The 22,411-nt window shown below is 46.1% G+C and overlaps 1 protein-coding gene across 1 annotated transcript in view; it reads right to left on the bottom strand.

Annotated features, from left to right (window-relative positions):
• Window positions 1-14,820: 14,820 nt before the first annotated feature.
• The window catches only part of LOC116400811 (photoreceptor outer segment membrane glycoprotein 2-like), an 8,736-nt gene continuing 1,145 nt past the window's right edge, over window positions 14,821-22,411 (bottom strand). The window contains exons 3-6 of the mRNA XM_031878877.1: window positions 22,199-22,258; window positions 20,238-21,692; window positions 19,007-19,253; window positions 14,821-16,561 (exon numbers count right to left, since the gene is read on the bottom strand). Coding sequence (XP_031734737.1) covers window positions 16,310-16,561; window positions 19,007-19,253; window positions 20,238-20,815 — 1,077 coding nt within the window. The 5' untranslated portion in view covers window positions 20,816-21,692; window positions 22,199-22,258 and the 3' untranslated portion in view covers window positions 14,821-16,309. The remainder of the gene's footprint in view (window positions 16,562-19,006; window positions 19,254-20,237; window positions 21,693-22,198; window positions 22,259-22,411) is intronic.

Genomic DNA, 22,411 nt, shown 5'->3' on the forward strand with positions numbered 1-22,411 from the left:
CCAGTATATAAACCGAGTATCTCCCAGTATATAAACCTAGTATCTCCAGACCTACGTGGTTCCTAGCAGCAGTGAGGTCAGCTCACCCTACTCCTGCCTACAGCCAATCACGGCCCTCCTCAGCCTCCCCCTCCTCCTATTGGCTGAGGTTGGTTCACGTGCAGCAGCAGCAGGTCAGTGAACGCCTCACGAACAGACCGTGAACACGTCACATGAGTGAGTGATTTAAAGGGCTAGTACGTGTTGTGTTAAGGGGTCTGTTACTGTATGGTAATGAGATGGGCGGGCCCATGTGTGTCCAGGGCACTGATTGGTCCCAAGTACTTTAATGAGCTCCTCTGTCAATCAAGTGTCCAATCCCGTGACTTAAAGCTAGGTGGTGGGCGGGGCATCCCTTTGATCTTATTGATTAATATGATGTGAGCTTTTTTTAAACAGAATATTTAAATAATACAACTGTACATGACGTCACTGCTTCATTAAGTCTGCAGAGGTTCTGTTCGTGGATCTGAATTTTAGATAAAGTTTTGTGTGTTTGAACAAAGCAGCATTCACTTGTTACCAGGCAACCCACAGCAGGCGGCCATGACTGCTTTGTCGTTTAGAGGTTGGTTTGGTTTCAATAAAACTTTCCTCCACATAGACACTCAGTGATGCGTTCAAAGACATGAAGAGCTTCTCTGTTCTCACATGTTGACCTAGAAACAAACAGGAAGGAGCTGCTGGAGCTCCCAAAAACTAGGACGACAACGTGACCTGAATGCATCACGAGAGAGAAATAGAACTATTATAATATTATAATATTACAATATTATAATATTATAATAAAAATAAAAGATGAAGAGCAGCTCAATATATATTATAATATTATAATATATATCAATGTATATTATAAAATATTATATATTATAATATTATATTATAATAATACTAAAACACGAACGAGATTCAGAGCAGATCATTAAATATGAAATGATATAGGTCATATTTATTATTAAATATGGAATAAAATATTTAAACAGAGTCTCTCTGTCTGTCTCTCTCTCTGAGTGGAAGGAGTGTGGAGTTGACGGAGCGTGTTCGAGAGCGATTAACACTGATTTTTTCGGTATTTTTTGTCACTAGTTAACGTTGGATGTAATAGTGTTTCTCACGGTGTTTGTGTGAACATTTAGCTGGTTTTAGGGTCTTTGTGAGTGGTTGCAGTCGATCAGCGCGTGTCGGCGTGCTAAACGCCACCATGGACATGACCGAACTCACGAGGAAACACGGCATAAAGATCCCGCCGACTTTCCCGGTTTCGGTGGAGGAATGCAGCCTGGCTGTGGGTGAACTTGTTGGCCACAGCAGCGTGAAGTCCGCTGCGCGAATGAACAATGCCGTGGTCATCTTTTTAGATACAATCGGAAATGCGGAAGTGGTGATTGACAACAGAACCGAGGTGGGCGATAACTTCTTCCCCGTTTACCCTCTCTGCACACCGGCAGTGAAGGTAACAGTGTCCAACGTCCCACCGTTCATCAGAGATGAAGACATAACTAGGGAACTATCAAGATACGGGAGGATAGTGTCTAAGGTGAAGAAAGTGTCCTCTGGGTGCAGGTTTCCTCTCCTGAAGCACGTGGTGTCTCACAGGAGACAGCTGCACTTGATCCCAAACAACAGGAGCAAGGAGCTCAACCTAGTGTTCAAGATCAGGGTCGATGACTTAGACTACCTCATTTATGCAACAACTGATGACTTTAAATGTTTCAGTTGTGGAAAAGTGGGTCATCAGAGCAGAACGTGTCCTGAGAAAAACAGCTCTCATAAGGACCAGAACCAGAACCAGACAGGTACTGAAGAGGGCAGAGGGGACAAGCAAGACGGACAGGACGGGCCAGATGGGGTCCAAAAGACGAGGGAGGAGGGGACGAGCGGGTTACAGGAGGTGAGGGAGGAGGGGACAAGTGGGGGACAGGAGGTGAGAAAAGAGAGGGAAAGTGGGGGACAAGAGGTGATGGACAGGGCAAGTGAGGTCCAGAAGGTGAGGGAGAGTACTGGAGGACAGGTGGAGACAGGTAGGGAGGTGGACATGGAAGCAGACGAGGAGCAGCTCAAAGCCCCTCAGCTGAAGAGGAAACAGAGAGGAGACAGCGGAAGCTCACAGGCGAAGAAAGCAGCAATGAAAGGAAGTGGAGGAGCAGCAGAGTGTGAGTCCAGTCTGGAGGAAGACTCTGAGTCCAGTATGGAAGAGGACTCTGAGTCCAATCAGGAGAAGGGCGCTGCTGCTGAGTGAGCCCTCTAAACACGGTGCTGGCAGCTGTAGGAGCTCTGGAGGCTACAGCGTGGAGAAGATAAAGGAGTTTCTGAAGAGGAGTAAGAATGTGAGAGGAGCCAAAGTGGAGGACTACCTCTCTGACAAAGAGAAGCTCTCCAGCTCTGCCAGAGCTCACATGAGAAGCAAGGACAGAGGAGGTCTCACGAAGCAGGAAGGCTTCAGACTGAAGAAGATAGTTCACAAACTGAACAAAGAGCTGGACAAAGATGGTGCTAAGTGAGAAAAAGATCTCACAGTCTGAAGACAATCAAAGACACGTGTCTGTTTGTTGGACTTTATTTGTTTAACCGTCTTCAATGATAAAGAAACATGTTGTTCAAAGAAAATAAAGGTTTTCTAAAAATCTAAAAATCTCTCTCTCTGTGTCTGTCTCTCTCTGTCTCTGAGTGGAAGGAGTGTGGAGTTGAAGGAGCGTGTTTGAGAGCGATTAATAGCGATTTTTCGATATTTTTCTTCACTGGGTAATGTTGGGTATGATAGTGTAGTGTAGTGTGTAGGGTTCACGGGGTTTGTGTGCACATTTAGGGAGTTTTAGGGTCTTTGTTTGTGGGTGTTTGCAGCCGATCAGCGCGTGCTGGTCGGCGTGCTAAACGCCACCATGAGCCTGACCGAGTTAACCAGGAAACACGGGTTTCACAGGAAACACTTGAAATCCGCAGCAGATGAACAACGCTGTGGTCATATTTTTAGATAGCTTAGAAGCTGCGGAAGTGGTGTTGGAGAACCCTCTCAGCTCACTGGCAGTAAAAGTTACTGTGTCTAACGCTCCACCGTGTATCAGTAATGATGCAATAATCAGAGAGCTGTCCAAACATGGGAAGGTGGTGTGTGGTGTGTAGGGTTCACGTTTTTTTGTACGTTTGGCTGGGTGTAAAGTCTTTGTTTGTGCGTGCAGTCGATCAGCACGCCGTGCTTTTTTAAAATTTATTATACTATATTGATCCCGGAAGGGGAAATTTGTCTCTGCATTTGACCCATCCCTGTATATAGGGAGCAGTGGGCTGCCAATGACAGGTGCCCGGGGAGCTGTTAGGGGTTCAGTCTATTGCTCAGGTACACTTCGACACGTGACACGTCCCAGGCGAGGATTGAACCGTTGACCTTCCAGTCAGACAACCCTCTTAACCCAGTGAGCCACGGTCGCCCCCAAGTCACGGTCGCCCCCAGTTTCGCGTGTTCGGTGGAGGACTGTAGCTTGGCAGTGGGGAAGGTGGTTGGCCACAGCAGCGTGAAGTCCGCTACAAGGATGAATAATGCTGTGGTCATCTTTTTAGAGAGCATACATAAGGCCAACACGGTGGTGGAGAGCTGGAACGTGGTGTTTGACACCCTCGTTCCCGTTCTTCCTCTCAGCACACCGGCAGTAAAGGTAACTGTGTCAAACGTCCCACCGTTCATTAAGGACGAGACAATAACCAGAGAGCTGTCTAGGCATGGGAAAATAGTGTCTCAGGTTGCAAGTCTCCACTCTTAAAACACGTGGTGTCTCATAGGAGACAGTTATTCATGGTCCTAAACAACAGGAATGAAGAGTTAAACCTAGTGTTCAAACTGAGAGTGGAAGAGTTTGACTATGTGATTTTTGCAACATCAGATAATATGAAATGCTTTAGTTGTGGTAGGGAGGGACACCAGAGCAAAGCATGTCCTCAAAGAAACTCTGCTGAACAGGATGGTGCCAAGAAAAACCCAAGCCAGAAAGACACTGAGGAGGACAGAGGGGACAAGCAGGGCGGCCAGGAACAACAGGAGAAGGCAGGGGGAGTGCAGCAGGAGAGTAGAGGGGACAGGGGACGTCCAGAGATGGAAGAAGAGGGGACAGGGGATGTCCAGCAGGTGAGTGAGGAGGGGACAGGGGACGTCCAGCAGGTGGAAAAAGAGAGGACAGGATTTGTCCAGCAGGTGGAAAAAGAGGGGGCAGGGGTGGTCCAGGTGAGTGCACAAAGTCATGATGACAGCCAGGTGAGAGAAGGAGGACAGGAGGAGATGGGGGAAATACAACAGGGCAGTCAGGTGAGTACTGGAGGACAGGTGGAGACTGGTAGGAGACAGAAAATAGTAAAAGAAAAAGAAAAGCGTGAGAGTGAAAAAGTGGTAAAAGATGTCGGGTTGACAGGCAGTGAGGTGGACATGGAGGGAGATGAGGAGCCGGTTAAAGTCCCTTGTCTGAAAAGGAAAACAAGGAGCAAGGAAAGCTCACAGGCAAAGAAACCAGCAATAAGTACAGGAAAATGAAGCCAATGAGCAGCAGAGGCTGAGTCCAGTATGGAGGAGGGCTCTGCTGCTGACAGCGAGTTATCTGTCGTAAGGGCTAGTAGACGTAAGAGCACTCAAGGGTACAGTGTGGGGAAAATAAACGGGTTTTTACAGAAAACAAAAGGGGAAAGGGGAGTGGAGTTAGGAGACTACTTCTCTGACGCTTTAAAGGCACATCTGAGCAGCAAAAACAAGGGAGGCTTCACAGACAAGGAAGTCTACAGAGTAAAGAAAATAGTTTCAAAGATAAACAAAGAACTTGACAATGATGAAGGGAATGATGAATATTAAGATCTCACAGGTCTTTTTCAAGTCAAAGATAATGTCTTGTTTGTTGGTTTTAACTTATTTAATTATGAGTCTTTTAAACATAAGCCCGCTAAATGTAAATGGAGCCAGAGACTCAGTAAAGAGGTCTCTAGTCTACCAGATGAAGAAAATCAAAGGGACAGACGTGATGTTTCTACAAGAAACTCATAGCGACTCGGCCAACGAGACTGACTGGAAGAGAGAGTGGGGGGTCGGGATCCTGTTCTCGAAAAGATTTGCCCCGGAGACCCTAGAGGTGGAAGGCAGACTGCTGGTGGTGAGGGCAAAGCTCAAATTTTTTAACTTTGTCTTCATAAACGTGTATGCTCCTGTGTCTGGACCTGAACAAGTGTGTTTTTTAAAGGTTTTAAGCAGAGTGAATGTGGAGGACTCTGTATTTTTGGAGGAGATTTTAACTGTACGGAGAATGAGGCAATAGACAGGAACCACCAGGAACCTCATGGTCCTTCACAGAGAGCACTGAGGCAGCTGGTAGCAGAGCATGAGGTGGTCGATATCTGGAGGATGAATGGAGACAAGAGACAGTACACGTGGGCTCATTCGAGAGGCAATTTGTTTTCCCTCACTAGACTGGATAGGTTTTATTGTTTTAAACACCATTTCAACATCTTTAAAAAGTGCAGCATGCTGCCTGTTGGGTTTACTGACCACGCTCTGGTTATGTGCAACATTTTTATCCCCAACGTAAAGCCAAAAAGCGCATACTGGCATTTTAACACGTCTCTTTTAGATGATACACATTTTAAGGAGGTTTTTAGGTTTTTTTGGAGCAGTTTTAAAGAAATAAAACATGAATTTAACTCTTTAAAACAGTGGTGGGATCATGGGAAGGTGGAGATAAAGCAGCTCTGTCAGCAGTACACTCTCAATGTCACACGGGACATTACCAGATCTATGAAAGATCTGGAGACTGAAATCGTGGAGCTGCAGAATTTAGCAGAATCCACTGGAAATCAAAATCATATTAAAGATCTCAAGTCTAAAAAGTCTGCTCTTACAGACGTGCTGGGCACTAAGGCCCAGGGGGCGCTGGTCAGGTCCCGCTTCATGGATGCAATGCTGATGGACGCACCATCTAAGTTCTTCTTCGGACTAGAGAAGAAGAATGGGCAGAGCAGGGTCATCCATGCTCTACGCTCTGATTCAGGGCAAGAACTCAGAGATGCGAATGAGATCCGGAGGAGAGCGGTGAGTTTCTACTCTGAACTCTACTGTAGTGAATACACCAATGACAATGAACTGTTTGAATCTTTCTGTGGAGAGCTTCCAAAGGTCCCAGAAGATGTGAACGCCAGGTTGGAGGGTCCTCTGGTGACCGATGAACTGCACGCGGCTCTGCAGGGCATGGGGGGGGAAGGCCCCCGGAATTGATGGGATCCCGATAGAGCTCTACAAAGAGTTCTGGAGCGTGATGGGAGAGGATCTTTTAACAGTGTTCAACTGTGACAAAGACCCTCTCCATTGTAGGCATTTGTGGACTGTTCGAAACAATAAGAGACTCACACACTGAGAGTTGAATGTTTATTGTAAGGTTCTGATATGGTCTCAGGAGTGGTTATTGAAGGTCGGGTCTGTAGACACAAACATATTATTAGTTTGGTTATCTGTAACTTAAATGATTGAATATATTAATAGTGCTGTCAAATAACATGCATGTTTAAAGCACTTACCTCTGCTGTGTCTCCTCTCCAGGGTGTTCGTCCTAAAAGAGTCCCCAGGGCACAAGACCACCATTTTATAGTTCCGGGAAGGTACCATGTGGGAATTACTAGAGGGGTGGTAGGAAAATTGAATCCTCTGTTCGGGCCAGATATGATCTCTATGGTGAAGTTTTACCACCATAGAGATCATATAGAGAATTGACCTTTAGAATGTTAGGCATCTATTTTAATGTATTGTTGTAGATTAGGGGATTGTGGGGGAGAGTGAGGGGCGGAGTTGCCTATCTTGCAGTAATGTGGAGGTCCTCGTTAGTGGCAGACTATATAAGGCTGCCATAATAAATCTAGTCTGTCGCTGCCAGGACCACATGCTGCCCATGGTCCCTGGAAAAGTTATGCCGTGTATTTGTTTGTTACTTTGTTGGTGAAATAAACACCTGGTTGGGGTACACGTACTCTCTGTGTCCGTCCTCCTGCTTCCTAAGTCCGGCCGCTGCGTGCCAGCCTAACAAGTGGTGTCAGAAGTGGGATTTGCATCGCAGTGGGAAGTTGGAATGACTAGAGGTACAAAGAAGAATGACCAGCAGGAACAACCTGATGAAGGAGCATGTGCATCAGCTGACCAGGAGGCTGTGGCAGCCACCAATCAAGCAGGCAAGATGGAGGAATTGTCAAGTCTGATAAAAAATCTCACCCGGTCTCAAGCAGCCAGAGACGAGCAGATGGAAAATGACTATTCCCGTCAAGAACAAAGATGGAAGAGCATGCATCATCAGTTTCAGCAGATACAGATGCAGGTGCAGGAAATTAAGGAAAATGACAAACGTGAGCGCTTGACGAGGAGCAATCTCTGAGCGGAGGTGATGACATGGATGATCCAGATGAGGGAACAGGTCAGACGAACAATGCAAGACTTCGGAGGAAACCACCAGTCCGCAGAGAACCGAAGCTGCTCCCACTGTCATCAGATGATGACATTGAACACTTTTTGACGACATTTGAAAGAATGGCACAAGTCTGTCGATGGCCAAAAGATGAGTGGGCTGTTCGCCTGGTCCCTTTGCTGACAGGGAAGGTCACCTATGAAATCTATATGCCAGAGAGAGTAAAGAAACATCAGAAATTTCACGTAAACTTGTTAAAAGAGTTCCAGGTTTGCCAGGAGCCAACGCACCATCAGCTGTTCGTTCGTGCAGTCCATGATGAGGAGGTGACTGAAAAGCTCTTTCCTGCCAGCACAGTGGAGTCCAGTCCAGTGGATCTGTCTCATCTGTCCATCTCCGAGCAGGCAGATGTGATACCTCTTCTGGACCCAAAGCTCTTCAGTGAAACACCGGGCTTCACCACTCTGGTACAGCACAAGATTCGGCTAAATAAGGATGCTCCAGGGCGGCAGAGGAGCTACAGGATTCCTGAGCGGTTGGTGCTTGAGTTACAGAAAGAAATCAAGTTGATGTTGGAGCTGGGTATAATTGAGGTATCCAATAGTGAATGGTGCAGCCCAGTAGTGTTGGTACCCAAAAAAGATGGCTCACTGAGATTTTGCATTGACTTCCGTTACCTGAACTCTGTGTCTCACTTTGATCCCTACCCCATGCCCAGAATTGATGACCTGGTGGAGAGAGTTGGCAGAGCAAAGTACATCACTACCCTGGACTTGAGTAAAGGCTACTGGCAGGTTGCGTTAGCACCGGAAGCTCGTGAGTTGACAGCCTTTAGGACTCCATTTGGTATGTATCACTTTAAGGTGATGCCATTTGGCCTCCATGGAGCACCAGCTACTTTTCAGAGACTAGTGAACCATGTTTTGAGAGATGTGTCAGAGTTTTCAGCTGCCTACTTGGATGACGTGGTCATTTTCAGCCAGTACTGGGAGGAACACATGTCACATCGGCAACAAGTCCTGCAATGAATTAAAGCTGCAGGGTTAGCCATTAATCCAAAGAAATGTGCACTAGCCCAGAAAGAGGTTGAGTATTTGGGTTATGTTATTGGCTTGGGCGAGATCAAGCCTCAAGTGGGGAAGGTGGATGCCATTCAGGCCTTCCCTGTTCCTACAACCAAGAAGAAGGTGAAGAGTTTCATGGGCCTGGTGGGGTGGTACAGGAAGTTCATTCCCCACTTTGCAGAGCGTTCACTGGTTATTAACAACCTAACAAGAGCCTCAGCATCCAACAAAGTGCAGTGGACCAAGGAGTGTGATCGAGCTTTCATGGAACTGAAAAGCTCCATCTGCTCCCAGTCCGTGCTGCACAGTCCTGACTTTGACAAGCCATTCACCCTGCAAACAGACGCCTCAGGAGTGGGCCTTGGTGGGGTGCTTTTGCAGGAAGTGGACGGAGATATGAAGCCAGTTGTGTTCCTCAGTCACAAGCTTAAGGACAGAGAGACAAGGTATTCTACGGTGAAGGAGTGTCTGGCAATGAAGTGGGCCATTGACACACCGATACTACCTCCTTGGACGACACTTCCATCTGGAGACCGATCATCGTGCCCTCCAGTGGTTGCATCGGATGAAGGATGCCAACATGCGCATTGCTGGGTGGTATCTGGCTCTGCAACCATATAACTTTACAGTCTGCTACAGATCCGGGAAAACGAATATGGTGGCTGACTGTCTCGAGTACATGAAGTTTGAGGTACCATGTCCTCGCAGGAGAGGGGGAAGGAAATGTGACAAAGACCCTCTCCATTGTAGGCATTTGTGGACTGTTCGAAACAATAAGAGACTCACACATTGAGAGTTGAAATAAACACCTGGTTGGGGTACACGTACTCTCTGTGTCCGTCCTCCTGCTTCCTAAGTCCGGCCGCTGCGTGCCAGCCTAACATCAACGACAGTTTTAAAGACATGATGCTGCTGCTCAGCTGCAGGAGAGCAGTAATAACTTCACTGCCAAAAATAGGAGACCTGCAGGAAATCAAGAACTGCCGTCCTGTGTCCCTTCTCTGCTCCGACTATAAGATCCTGTCCAAAGCACTGGCCAACCGGCTGAGAGAGGTGATGGACCAGGTGATCCACCGAGACCAGACCTACTGCGTGCCTGGTAGGAGCATTCTGGACAATGTGTCCTTAATTCGTGATATTTTGGACATCTCTGGTTCTTTGGGCATTAAAACTGGTCGTTGTGGTCTTTCTTGAAAGTCAGGAAGAGGTCAGTAAATTGACAAATATTGTAAAGGACTTCAGCACCCTGTCAGCTGCAAAGGTGAACTGGGCAAAGAGCGAAGCACTGGCGGTGGGGAACTGGAGGGAGTGTCTGCCCAGCCTACCAGGGGGGTTGACCTCAGAGCGTACTCTTTTTACCTAAGGAGGAGGGGGGGTCAGGGGCTGGTGCACATTGACAGCAGAGTGACCACTTTCAGGTTCCAGTTTTTACAAAAGTACCTCACAGGTCCAACGGATGTGGTGTGGAGAGAGGTGATAGACTGTATTTTAAGGAAGGCAGCTGGTCTGGGGCTGGACACTGCACTTTTTTTAATGGATTTTAACCTTTTTAAATTGTGTGGATTATCTCCCTTTTACCAGTCACTTTTTAAGGCTTGGAATGTTTTTGAATGGAAGAGACCAGAACCTACATACTCCCTACACTGGCTGCTTCAGGAACCGCTGGTGTACGGAGCCAGGTTGGACATCCAAGACGGCACACCAGGTCTGACCAGCATGCTGTGCTCCTCCGGAACCACCACCCTGAGGAGAGTAGTGGATGTAGCTGGGCCCAGACTGACCGACGCATCTGCAGTGGCTTCTCTGCTCAGGCTGAGATCCATCCAGCAGAGCATGAGGATCCTGAGCAGATGGGCGGGGAGACTGACGGAGGACGAGGTCGAGATGCTGCAGGAGTACGAAAGAGGAGAGGAAGCTCCTGATTCCGCAAATCCATTTCCGGATCTAGAACTTATTCCACGGCTGGATGGGGTCTCAGGACCCTTATTCAATGAAGCGGAGTGTAAACTCTTGGACCTCCAGATAGTGAAAGGGAAAACTATCTACACAAACTGTGTAAAAATGCTCAACAAAAACAAACTGGACCAGAGAGCCGACACTGTGTGGAGACAGAAACTGAACTTGGACATTGGTGTGAAACCAGGTTGGAGGGTTTTATATAAACCTCCTGTTAAAAAGAGAACTGGAGATCTACAGTGGAGGATTTTGCACGGTGCTATTGCGGTTAACGCTTTTATTTCTGTTATTAATCCCACTGTTTGTAGCCAATGTCCATTCTGTGAGGAGGTAGAGACCGTGTTCCACTGTTTTTATCATTGTGACAGACTCTGCAACCTTTTTAACACACTGCAGGATGTTTTTAAAGGGTTTGGTGAGACCTGGTCCAGGACCACCTTCATTCTTGGAGTCTTATATAAAAAGGTGAACGCCTCTAAATGGAAGCTGTTGAACCACTTGGTTGGAGAGGCCAAACTGTCAATTTACAAAAGTAGGAAGAACCGAGTAGAGGACAGAGCAGGACAGGAAGCTCTCCCTATGTTCATCGCTCTGGTCAGAGCAAGAGTTTGGGTTGATTTTAGATATTTCAACAGTATGAACAACATGAAGGATTTCATTGAAAAGTGGTATTGCAGTGAAATAATACGTTGTGTGGCTGGAGAACTAGTTTTTAATGCTCCTTTTAACACACTGTGAGGAGTAACTGTTTTGTTTGTTTATATTGTTTTAAGTAAAATAAAGGTTTTCTAAAAATCAACAAAAATCTCTCTCTCTCTGAGTGGAAGGAGTGTTGAGTTGGCGGAGCATGTTTGAGAGCGTTAAATAGCGATTTTTCGACATTTTTCTTCACTGTGTAATGTTGTATATGATAGTGTAGTGGGGTGTGCAGGGTTCACAGGGTTTTTTTTCGGTTAAAGTCACTGTGTCCAATGTCCCACCGTTCATTAGAGACGAGACACTAACCAGAGAGCTGTCCAGACACGGAAAAACTGTCTTCTGGTTGCAAGTCTCCTCTACTAAAACACGTGGTGTCTCACAGGATCATGATCCTGAACAAGGAGTGAAGAGCTCAACCTCGTGTTCAAACTGAGAGTGGAGGACTTTGACTATGTGATTTTTGTGACTTCGATAACTTGAAATGCTTCAGTTGTGGTTTAGGAGGGACATCAGAGTAAAGCATGTCCTGAAAAAAACTCTGCTGAACAGGACGGTGCCAATAAAAAAAAACAGAAAGCAGAAAAAAAACAGAAAGACACTGAGGAGGACAGAGGGGACAAGCAGGGCGGTCAGGAAGGACAGGAGGAGGCAGGTGGGGTGCAGCAGGTGAGTAAAGAGGGGGCAGGGGGGGTCCAGCAGGTGGAAGAAGATGGGACAGGAGTAGGGTTGGGTACCGAAAACCGGTGCCAATATGGCTCCTATACGGTTCCTATACGACCGGTATCTACCGGACCGGACCGAAACGCAACGCAGATTTCGGTGCTTCCTTTCGGTGCCTGAGCCGATTGAAATACTTTTTTTACACTACTCTGATGACTCCGCCCTGGCAGCAGCTAACGATAGCCTCGGTCCTCCACTCCTCACTTATAGTATTATTACAACCGGACGAGCCGTGCGCGCTTAGAAACAAACCCCTCCATCATTCTGCCGAAGCTTCGCCATGATTTATTTAAAAAAAACAAAAAACGGCTGGCAGGCTACTGACTTCCTCCATCGACATCCGCGTACTTAGCGCTGCCGCTCATAAGCACAACATGCACAGGCACGCGAAAGCTTCTTCTTCTTCTTCTTCTTCTTCTTCTTTGAGGTGTAGTGGCGGTTGGCAAACGATGAATTGGCTCATTACCGCCACCAACTGGTAAAATAAATAAAATAATAAAATATTGTCAGGAGAGGTGTCGGTTTTTGCCAGAGAAGGCAAATATGCTCATATTTCTGCAAAATAATTGCTGAAGTTTGAAGCTGTAGTGTGTGTACAGAGTGTGTGTGTGTGTGTTTTGTATTTATTTATATTGATTTAAGTATACTGTAAACTGTTAACAGTTAATATATTGTTCACAGTTTGAAGTTAAAAAGTTTGAACCTGTAGTTTGAAGCCAAGTGTTTTGTATTTATTTATATTATAGTATACTTTAAACAGTTAATATATTGTTCAATTTGAAGAAAAGAATTTGCCTTAGCAATAAAAAAAAGCCTTTCTTTAATGTCGTCAATCGTCGTTTTGTGCTTTTCTTTTTTTAAGTATCGGTTCAGGCACCGCTAAATAATAAGGTCTCACAGCCTATTTTCAAGCCAAAGATAATGTTCTGTTTGTTGGTTTTAATTTATGTAACTGAGTCTTTTAAACATAAACACCTTAAATGTAAATGGAGCCAGAGACTCAGTGAAGAGGTCTCTACTCGATCAGCTGATGAAGATCAAAGGGACAGACGTGATGTTTCTAGAAGAAGAAGAAACATTCCTTTGTTAGTCCCACAGTGGGGAAATTATTCTCTGCATTTGACCAATCCCTGTATATAGGGATAGCAGTGGGCTGCCAATGACAGGCGCCCAGGGATCAGTTAGGGGTACAATGTCTTGCTCAGGGACACTTCGACACAGGACACGGTGCAGCCGAGGATCAAACTGGTGACCTTTCGGTTGGCGGACAACCCTCTCTACCCAGTAAGCCATGGTCGCCCCCATGGTTCTACAAGAGACTCACAGTGACTCGGCCAACGAGACTGAATGGAAGAGAGAGTGGGGGGGGCGAGGTGGTGCTGCAACGGTGGTTCTCCAAAAGATTTGCCCCGAAGTCGTTAGAGGTGGAGCAGGTGGTGGAGGGCAGGCTGCTGGTGGTGAGGGCGTTCATGTCTTCATGAACGTGTATGCTCCTGTGTCTGGACCTGAACCAGTGTGTTTTAAAGGTCTTAAGCAGTGTGTTAGGCAGAGTGAATGTGGAGGACTTTTTATTTTTGGGAGGAGATTTTAACTGCACTGAGAATGAGTCAATAGACAGGAACCACCTGGAACCTCACGGGCCTTCACAGAGAGCACTGAGGCAGCTGTTAGAGGAGCGTGAGGTGGTCGATGTCTGGAGGAGGATGAATGGAGACAAGAGACAATATACTGTACGTGGGCTCATTCTAGAGGACACTTCATTTCCCTCGCTAGACTGGACAGGTTTTATTGTTTTACTACTACTACTACTACGACTACTATTAAAACTACCATCACTACTACTACTACTACTACTACTACTATTAAAACTACCATCACTACTACTACTAGTACAACTACTACTACTACTATTAAAACTACCATCACTACTACTACTACTACTTCTACTACTACTACTACCACTACTATAACTGCTGTACTACAGAGACAAACTGGTCCTGTCCCAGGTGCTGAACCACTACTCCTAGTACTCCCAGTACTCCCAGTCCACTGTACTGAATGGTGAGCTGCTGTTGGTCATCAGTGACCTTTGACTCCTCCTGCTGGTGTTCAGCAGAACTGCAGCTAAACCAACAGCCAATCACAGGAGGAGCAGGTTGTCAGGGTGATGACCACATGGTCCTAAATTCCCCAGCTTACTCTGCTGCTCTCTATCTGTCCTTCCTCCTCTCCACTCTCCTTCCTCCTCTCCTCTCCTCTCCTCTGAGAGACAGACAGTCAGACGGACAGACAAAGAGAGAGACAAAAGGACAGACTAACTGAGACAGACAGACAGGTCGTTTAATGATCTCATTTCACATTTTAATAAAACAATAATAAGAAGGTATTTATATTTTATTTGAGGAGAAGTCACAACATAAAGACTAAATATGAATAAACCTGCAGTCACATGTTCATGAATACAAACAAAATCTTTTTTAACATCATCAAAGAATCAGAGTTTAGTTTCCTCTGGAACAGTCTTTATGCTAAGCTAAGCTAACCACATGCATAGAGATGAATCCAATGTTGGACTGTTCCTTTAAGAAGAAGACCTGCTGTTGGAATCTGATTGGCTGGATGTTTTCTGACTCATTACTATGTTATTATGAATCAGCTGTTTAAACTAAAATAAAAACAAAAGTTTGAGATTTGTAACGCAGACTAAGTCTAGAAATGATGACACTAGTAGGTAGCAGCTAGCGGCCTGAGACCACACCCACCCACCTGAGGCCACGTCCTCATGACTAACGAGTTGTTATGAATAGGTTTGTTAGCTTTAGAGACCGACACCGTGTTTACTAGCAGACTGTAAATATCTTCATTCTGCCATAGAGGTCTATGGGGACCGACTCTCGTGGATATTTGAGGAACTACAGTTTTTGACGCTTTGGCTTCATTTCTCAGCACCCAGTTTGGTGTTTTATATATTGTATAACTAGTATTAGTACATTATGATGGAAGTACTAGCTAGTATGAGAACTAGTATTAGAACATTATGATGGAGTACTAGAACTAGTACTAGAACATAATGCTGAAGTACATCTTTGTTAAACCCTGTTCATGTTACCAGGTTTATGACCCACCTGTTCTTAGACCTCCTCCCTTCACAGACTTCAGACTCTTGTTTCCTTTCTGTTATTTTAGGAGACAGAGCTGAAACTTTTGGCCTCGATCCCTTTTTTGTTCCTCAGATTTGGTGCTAAATGTAACAAACTTTGATAAAAATCCAACATTAAGACACAAAGAGTTCAATGAGCACCATAGAAGAAGTCATGTTGTGATTTGGTTTCTAAAACTTTCTGGATCCACAAGAGTCTCAGCTTTCCTTTCAAAACCAATTTATACATTAATAGACTGTTTAGATGCCAGAAATATTCAAACACTGCATTTCAGATTCCTACACGTCTTGAGCTTAGAGGTCAAGGGACCCTTTGAAAACCACCACACCAGTTGTTCCCTCATTTAAACGTGGCCAGACCTGTATCTGTACCAGCTCTAGACCAGCTTTAGACCAGCTTTAGCCCAGTATCTGTACCAGCTTTAGACCAGCTTTAGACCATATTTAGCCCAGTATCTGTACCAGCTTTAGACCAGCTTTAGACCAGCTTTAGACCAGTATCTGTACCAGATTTAGACCAACTCAAGACCAGCTTTAGACCAGCTTTAGACCAACATCTGTACCAGATTTAGACCAACTCAAGACCAGCTTTAGACCAGCTTTAGACCAACATCTGTACCAGCTTTAGACCTGTATCTTTACTTTGCTTTAGACCAGCTCTAGACCAGCTCTAGATCAGCTCTAGACCACCTCTAGATCAGCTTTAGACCAGTATCAGTACCAGCTTTAGACTAGCTTTAGACCAGCTTTAGGCCAGCTCTAGACAAGCTTTAGACCTGTTTTAGACCAGCTCTAGAACAGCTTTAGACCAGCTTTTGACCAGCTTTAGACCAGTATCTGTACCAGCTTTAGACCTGCTTTAGACCTGCTTTAGACCAGCTTTAGACCAGCTTTAGACCTGCTACAGAACACATGAAGAAGAAGACAAAGAGAAACCAGTTCAAACCTTCTCTGAGTTCTAGAGGTCGACCATCTGGTCCTGGTTAATTCTTCTTTATATTGATCAGCCTGCTGTGGGTTTGTGTTCCCCTGAGGATGGACCATAATAACTTTATTGATCCTCTGACGTGTTAACAAGACATTCATCAGCTGGAAGGCATCGAATACTGAATGTACGAGGACCAGAGGGCGGATCCTCCTCAGAGCCTCCCGGAGCCGGACCCGAGTCTGAGTTCAGGAAGCATCGACAGAGCAACACTAGAGATTTTGGACCTGAGGTGTTCCCTTCTAGTCCTGGTCTTTCAGAGGTTCTCCAGATGTTAGCTGGTCACAGGGATCCGGACCTGGCGGGACGGCACCTCCTGCTCGGCGGCGGTCGGGATGTTGATGTTGGGGTCGTTGTCGACCTGGTAACACTTCCCCATGTTCTTGATGATGTCAAAGTTGGAACGGGCTGTTTCTGCCAGGCTGTTCTCCAGAATCCAACCATCAACCTCTGAGTCCGGATCCCCCAGGCGGAGAACGTTCTCCATGGCCGTCTGCAGGTAACGGACTCCGGTCAGAACCAGCAGCTGGTAGGAGGAGAAAAACATGATGTCTTTAGTGTAACAAGTGGGACTACATGGCCCTTAATCTGAGGTCGGGCCAGACTAAACTGGTCCCAGGAGGACAGCGGTGGACTTGTACTGCTACCAGTACTACTACTACTACTCATACTATTACCTCTACTACTACTACTAGTACTAGTGCTACTGCTACTAGTGCTACTGTTACTGCTACTAGCACTATTACTACTAGTACTTACTAGTACTACTACTACTACCACTACTACTACCTGTACTACTACTACTACTCGTACTACTATCACTACTTCCCCTCCATGTTACTCCTCAGACACTACAACTACCACTACTATTACTACTACCACCACCACTACTACTACTACTACTACCACTAGGGTGTATTTTGCTTCTGGAGGGATACTGAGCGACTGACTCACCTAGAATAGACTTAAGTATATTGTTCAATAACAATATACTAAGTAGTTGTTATTAGCTGTACCTAGGCTGCTTCAGTGTTAATACTTTTGCAGTTTCTGTCTGTGTAATGTAGGTGATTTAGTTTCACCTGGTCAATTGCCCTGTTAAGTGGCAGGGGCGTGGCTTGCACTCCTGGCAGACAATGAGCAATCAGTAGGTAGCTGTCCTTAACCACTGCTGGTGGTTTGAAACATCAGCTTCCAAGCGTCGGGCAAACGAAGGCAACAGGGCGACTTTTTTAAGCCATACTTTGTCAAGCAAAGACTTCTCGAGCGTGTACTTGCGGGTCAGTAATCTGTTTATATTGACTATCATGTGTTTGCATCCTATTTCTGTCCGTTCCTCTGTCCGGTGGTCACGTAGACATTGGGCCACTCCCAGGTGCCGTGACCCCACTAATCTCATCTATCCTACTCTCTCAGCTCATGGTGAGCAAGTGGTGGCAGGGGGGCTTTAGAATCTCAGGCTACGCTTCCTTGCTCTCCCTCAACTTTCTTGCTCTAACAGAGACCTGGATCACACTAGAAAACACTACCACACCCGCAGCTCTGTCAGATGTGTACTCTTTCTCTCACACTCCCAGAGCTGCGAGACGAGGTGGTGGTACTGGCCTGCTAATCTCCCTAAAATGGAAATACTCTCTTGTCTCTGCTCCACAGTTCTCCCCGTCCTCTTTCGAATTTCATGCTGTTACTGTCACTTATCCAGTCAAGCTCACCATTGCTGTTGTGTACCGCCCACCAGGTCCTCTTGGTGAGTTCATGGAGGAGCTTGACACATTAGTCATTGAACGTGCTGTCTTTAACCAACTGAACAGCCTCTTGGACCCCCAGCAGTCCGTGTTCAAGGTGGGTCACTCGACAGAGACAGCCCTCCTTGCGATGACACAAAACCGAGCTACTGTTCCTCCCGGGGAAGGGTTGCCCGCACCGAGACCTGTCCATCACCATTGATGATACTGTGGTGGCGCCAACTCAGACTGTGAAGAACCTGGTTGTGACCCTGGATGACCAACTGTTGTTCTCAGCAAACATTGCATCGGTTACACGCTCCTGCGGATTCCTGCTCTACGACATCAGGAGGATTTGCCCCTTCCTCACTGACGAGACGGCGCAGGTGCTCATCCAGGCTCTTGTCATCTCCCGCCTGGATTACTGCAACTCTCTACTTGCCAGAGCCCCGGCGTCGGCCATCAGACCTCTGGAGCTTGTCCAGAAAGCTGCAGCTCGCCTGGTGTTCAATCGCCCCAAGTTCTCCCACACAACTTCCCTTCTCTGTTCTCTACACTGGCTCCCTGTAAGAGCTCACATCCAGTTTAAGACTCTGGTGCTAGCCTACAGGGCAGTGAAAGGAACAGCTCCTTCCTATCTCCAGGCCACGGTCAAGCCCTACACCCCCGCCCGACCACCTCGCTCTGCTGTCTCGGGGCGATTGGTTGCCCCGTCGCTCAGTGGTCCGTGTGGTCGATCGACCCGGTCGCGGCTGTTTTCTGTCCTGGCCCCACAGTGGTGGAATGAACTCCCCACTGACGTATGGACAGCAGAGTTGCTGCCCATCTTTCATCAGGCTGAAAACTCACCTCTTCAAGAAGTACTACCCTGAGCCTTCCACTCACCACTTACTGTATTCATACTAGTTTGTTGCACTTATTGTATTCGTATTAGTTTGTTTCTGTACTTTTGCTCTGCTTTATGATGCTTGTTTAAAAAAGGAGATGCACTTATGACTTCTGGTGACTAGTAGTTCTCTTGAATACCGATGTTGAATCCACTTATTGTAAGACGCTTTGGATAAAAGCGTCTGCTAAATGATTGTAATGTAATGTAATTTAATGTAGTACAACCACCACTACTACTACTACTAGTACTACTACCACTACCTCCTCTCCATGTTATTCCTCAGCCGTATATCTTCAGTTGTTTCAGCTTCCTGCACCATGTTTCATGCTTTCTGTACAATGCATATATTTATGTGCACCTCGAACAGCCAGATGAGAAGCACGGTGAGGCCGATGGACTGCATGATGCCGGTGTAGTGGTCCATCAGGGCCTGTCGGCAGCCTCTCCTCCACAGGTTCAGCTGCTGGCTCCGCTGGTCGTAGTTGAAATGAGGCGATCTGTCGCCAACCTGCTGCTGGATGCAGGGCCGAGGGGACAAGGTGCTGCAGCAGCTAAAGGGAACGCCCTCCGTCAGGTACTTCCCCTCCACGTTACTCCTCAGGCGACTGGAAGGAGGAGCAGGCATTTAGGAACTGCTACTAGTATTAGTACTAGTACTACTGCTACTACTAGTACTAGTGCTACTGCTACTACTACTAGTACTACTGCTACTAATATTACTTTCCCTCCATGTTACTCCTCAGACAGCTGTACATCCTGAGTTGTTGTGTTAAACTGTTAGAGTTTGATTTTATTTTGAAATGCCTCGTTTTCATTGGTTGTTACTAAGCTACAACACAGACCTGGGTGTTGATGTTAAAGGACGGAGAATGAAACAGATTATCTCATTCTGAGTGAGCCTGAGTTGAACCCTGTTGGTTAAACCTCACTAATCCCAGGACCTTTAACTGAAGTGGACTGTTTACCGTGTGGACCTTTACTTTTCTTAACGACCCACATCTACACCAGTGAATCTACACTGCAGTCCAGCTGGATCCACAGACTCCTTCCTAGTCAAGTAGACACCATGGTTGCTCTACAGAATCTAACTGGACTCACTGGAATCCAAGCTGATCATCCACCAGAACCCATTTTCTGGATTCAGGGAGATCTATTAGGGGATCCACCAAAACCAAAACAAACAACTGGGTTATACTAGAATTGAGTTCTAGAGACCTATAGACTCCTTTCAGGTCCACTAGAATCCACCAGAATCCACCAAGGTCTTCTAGAATCTATGGAATTATTGGAATTCATCTACATATTTTTACTTGAATTGAGCTTTGGATTCAGTCTGAAGTCACCTTTTAAATGTAGGATGATCTTTAACACTCTAGTTAAACATACTGGACTCCAGAACCCTCATGGGATCTACTACAGAGCACTGAAATCATCATCAGTGTAGATCTTCCAGTATTCACCAAGATCCACTAGAAACTGTTGGAATCCACTAGACACAGAAATAATGTGCTTGAATCCAGCAGGATTTACTGAAATCAACAAAGATCCCTGGAGATCTCAAAGGACTTAGCAGATCTGGCTACACTTACTCCACCACGCTGCTGCTGGTCATGTCCAGGTAGCGGTTGCTGATCCACTGAACCTGGAACCAGTCCTGGTACCCGGAGTTCCCACAGCATTGGAACTGGATCTGCAGTAGGTCCAGAGTCTTCTTCAGGTAGCAGCGGCCCGGCGTGTCAGTGTCCTTGTAGTACTGCATGGCGTTCCTCAGGCCCAGGGCCAGTGAGTCCTCCAGCTGGCTCCGGATGCTGTAGCACATTAGCGCCCCCCCCAGGACGCAGGAGGTGAAGAACAAGGTGCAGATGATGTACGGCATCATCACTAGCTTCCAGCGCAGGAACTTGTTGGTGTCGGTGCAGTCCAGGCAGATCTTCCCACCCAGGAAGTTGATGCAGCAGGCGGCCAGACCGGTGGTGATCAGCATGTGTGGCACATAGAGGATCCCCTCTGACATCACTTCCTGCCATCTCTGGATCTCTACTTTGAGGAACAAGCCCAGGCTGAACAGGATCGCTCCGGTCAAGACGGAGATCCAGTTGAGCAGCCAGAGGACCTTGGCTAGCTTCTCTCTCTCCGGCTTGGTGAAGGTCAGCTTCCCCACCACCATGTTTTTACGTCTCACGTCCAAGTCGGCAGAAACATGGTGGAGAACTGGACTTAAGGTGCTGTACCACTTACGAACACTAGGGGCTGCATTCAGAAGACGCCAACTTTCCACATGACATCATCTTCATGGCTAAATTACTTTCAGCAGGTTGTTTGTAGCAATGTTGAAAACTTTTGGTCCATTAGTTAGTTAAAATACATACTCAACTCAGATTTCCACTTTAAATGACAAATTCAAAAAGACTTGTTTGTCTTCTAAATGTCTTGTGAGACACTTTAGACACATTTCCCGAAAACTCAGTCTGAAACATTTGTTTTCTGAAATGAAACATCTTCAACATTAAATTGTTAAACTGGAGAATGAAACATTCTACAGTGTAGATGTTTTACAGTGTGTTGAGTTTCAGTCGTTGGTTCTTGCCAGATTGTTTCGTCCAATCAGATTTTTCTTGCCTCTCATCTGTTGAACCCTGATGCTTCTATTTGGAAGGTTCTAGTTCTGACTCACAAAATGGTGCTGAGCGTAAACCCTATTCAAAGTTAACCAAGTCGTAGCCCTGTGTGGTGTTCTAGATTCTTTGTTCTGGGTTTAGGGTTTAGTGTCCAGGGTTCAGCTTTCATAGTTCAGGGTTAACAGTTCAGGGTTCAGCTTTCATAGTTCAGGGTTAACAGTTCAGGGTTCAGCTTTCATAGTTAAGGGTTAAGAGTTCAGGGTTCAGCTTTCATAGTTCACGGTTAAGAGTTCAGGGTTCAGCTTTCAGGGTTTAGGGTTTGGAGTTGAAGGTTCAGAGAAAGCTGCTCTCAGAGCGTCATAAGGAGATTAACGAGGTATTTTAGGTTCTCTTGACTGCAGTCAACGACTCCACAACCAGGACTCACTGCAGAAAGAAGGTCAACGTTTAATAAAACTGAACCATTAATCTCATAATCAATAAGAATCATATTCCACATGTTGATCAGAATCTGAACATCTGAGCATATTACCTACTAATATAGACCTACTACTATGAGGAAGAGATCCATCAGAGAGGAGCATCTCTCTCACAGAAACTATCTTTGATCAGGTGATGTCACAGATACACAAAACGATCAATAATTATTCTGATCAAACTGTTACAATAAAACTAAACTGACAATCAAACTGAACTGTTACAATCAAGCTGAACTGTTACAATCAAGCTGAACTGTTACAATCAAGCTGAACGGTTACAATCAAACTGAACTGTTACAATCAAACTAAAGTGTTACAATCAAACTGAACTGTTACAATCAAACTAAAGTGTTAGAAGAGAGAGGACAGAGGACAGAGGACAGAGGACACAGGAAAAGGACGAAGGGTAGAGGAGAGACGACAGAGGACACAGGACACAGGACAGAAGTGTACCTGTAGACAGCAGCGGTCTGTCCTTCCTCAGACCTTCATCGTCCTCTGCAGCTCACGACACTGAAACAAATATTCCTCCAGAGAATCAGAGTTTTGAGACGTTGTTAATCTTCTTACAGCTAATCAGCTGATAAGACTCTCCACCCCCCCCCACCACCACCACCACCAGCTGGACCATCAGGGGACAGACAGAGTGGCCTCATGTCCTTATAT

This window comes from Anarrhichthys ocellatus, unplaced genomic scaffold, assembly GCF_004355925.1.
Source record: "Anarrhichthys ocellatus isolate YVR2014 unplaced genomic scaffold, GSC_Weel_1.0 scaffold208, whole genome shotgun sequence".
Classification (NCBI taxonomy): Eukaryota; Metazoa; Chordata; class Actinopteri; order Perciformes; family Anarhichadidae; genus Anarrhichthys; species Anarrhichthys ocellatus.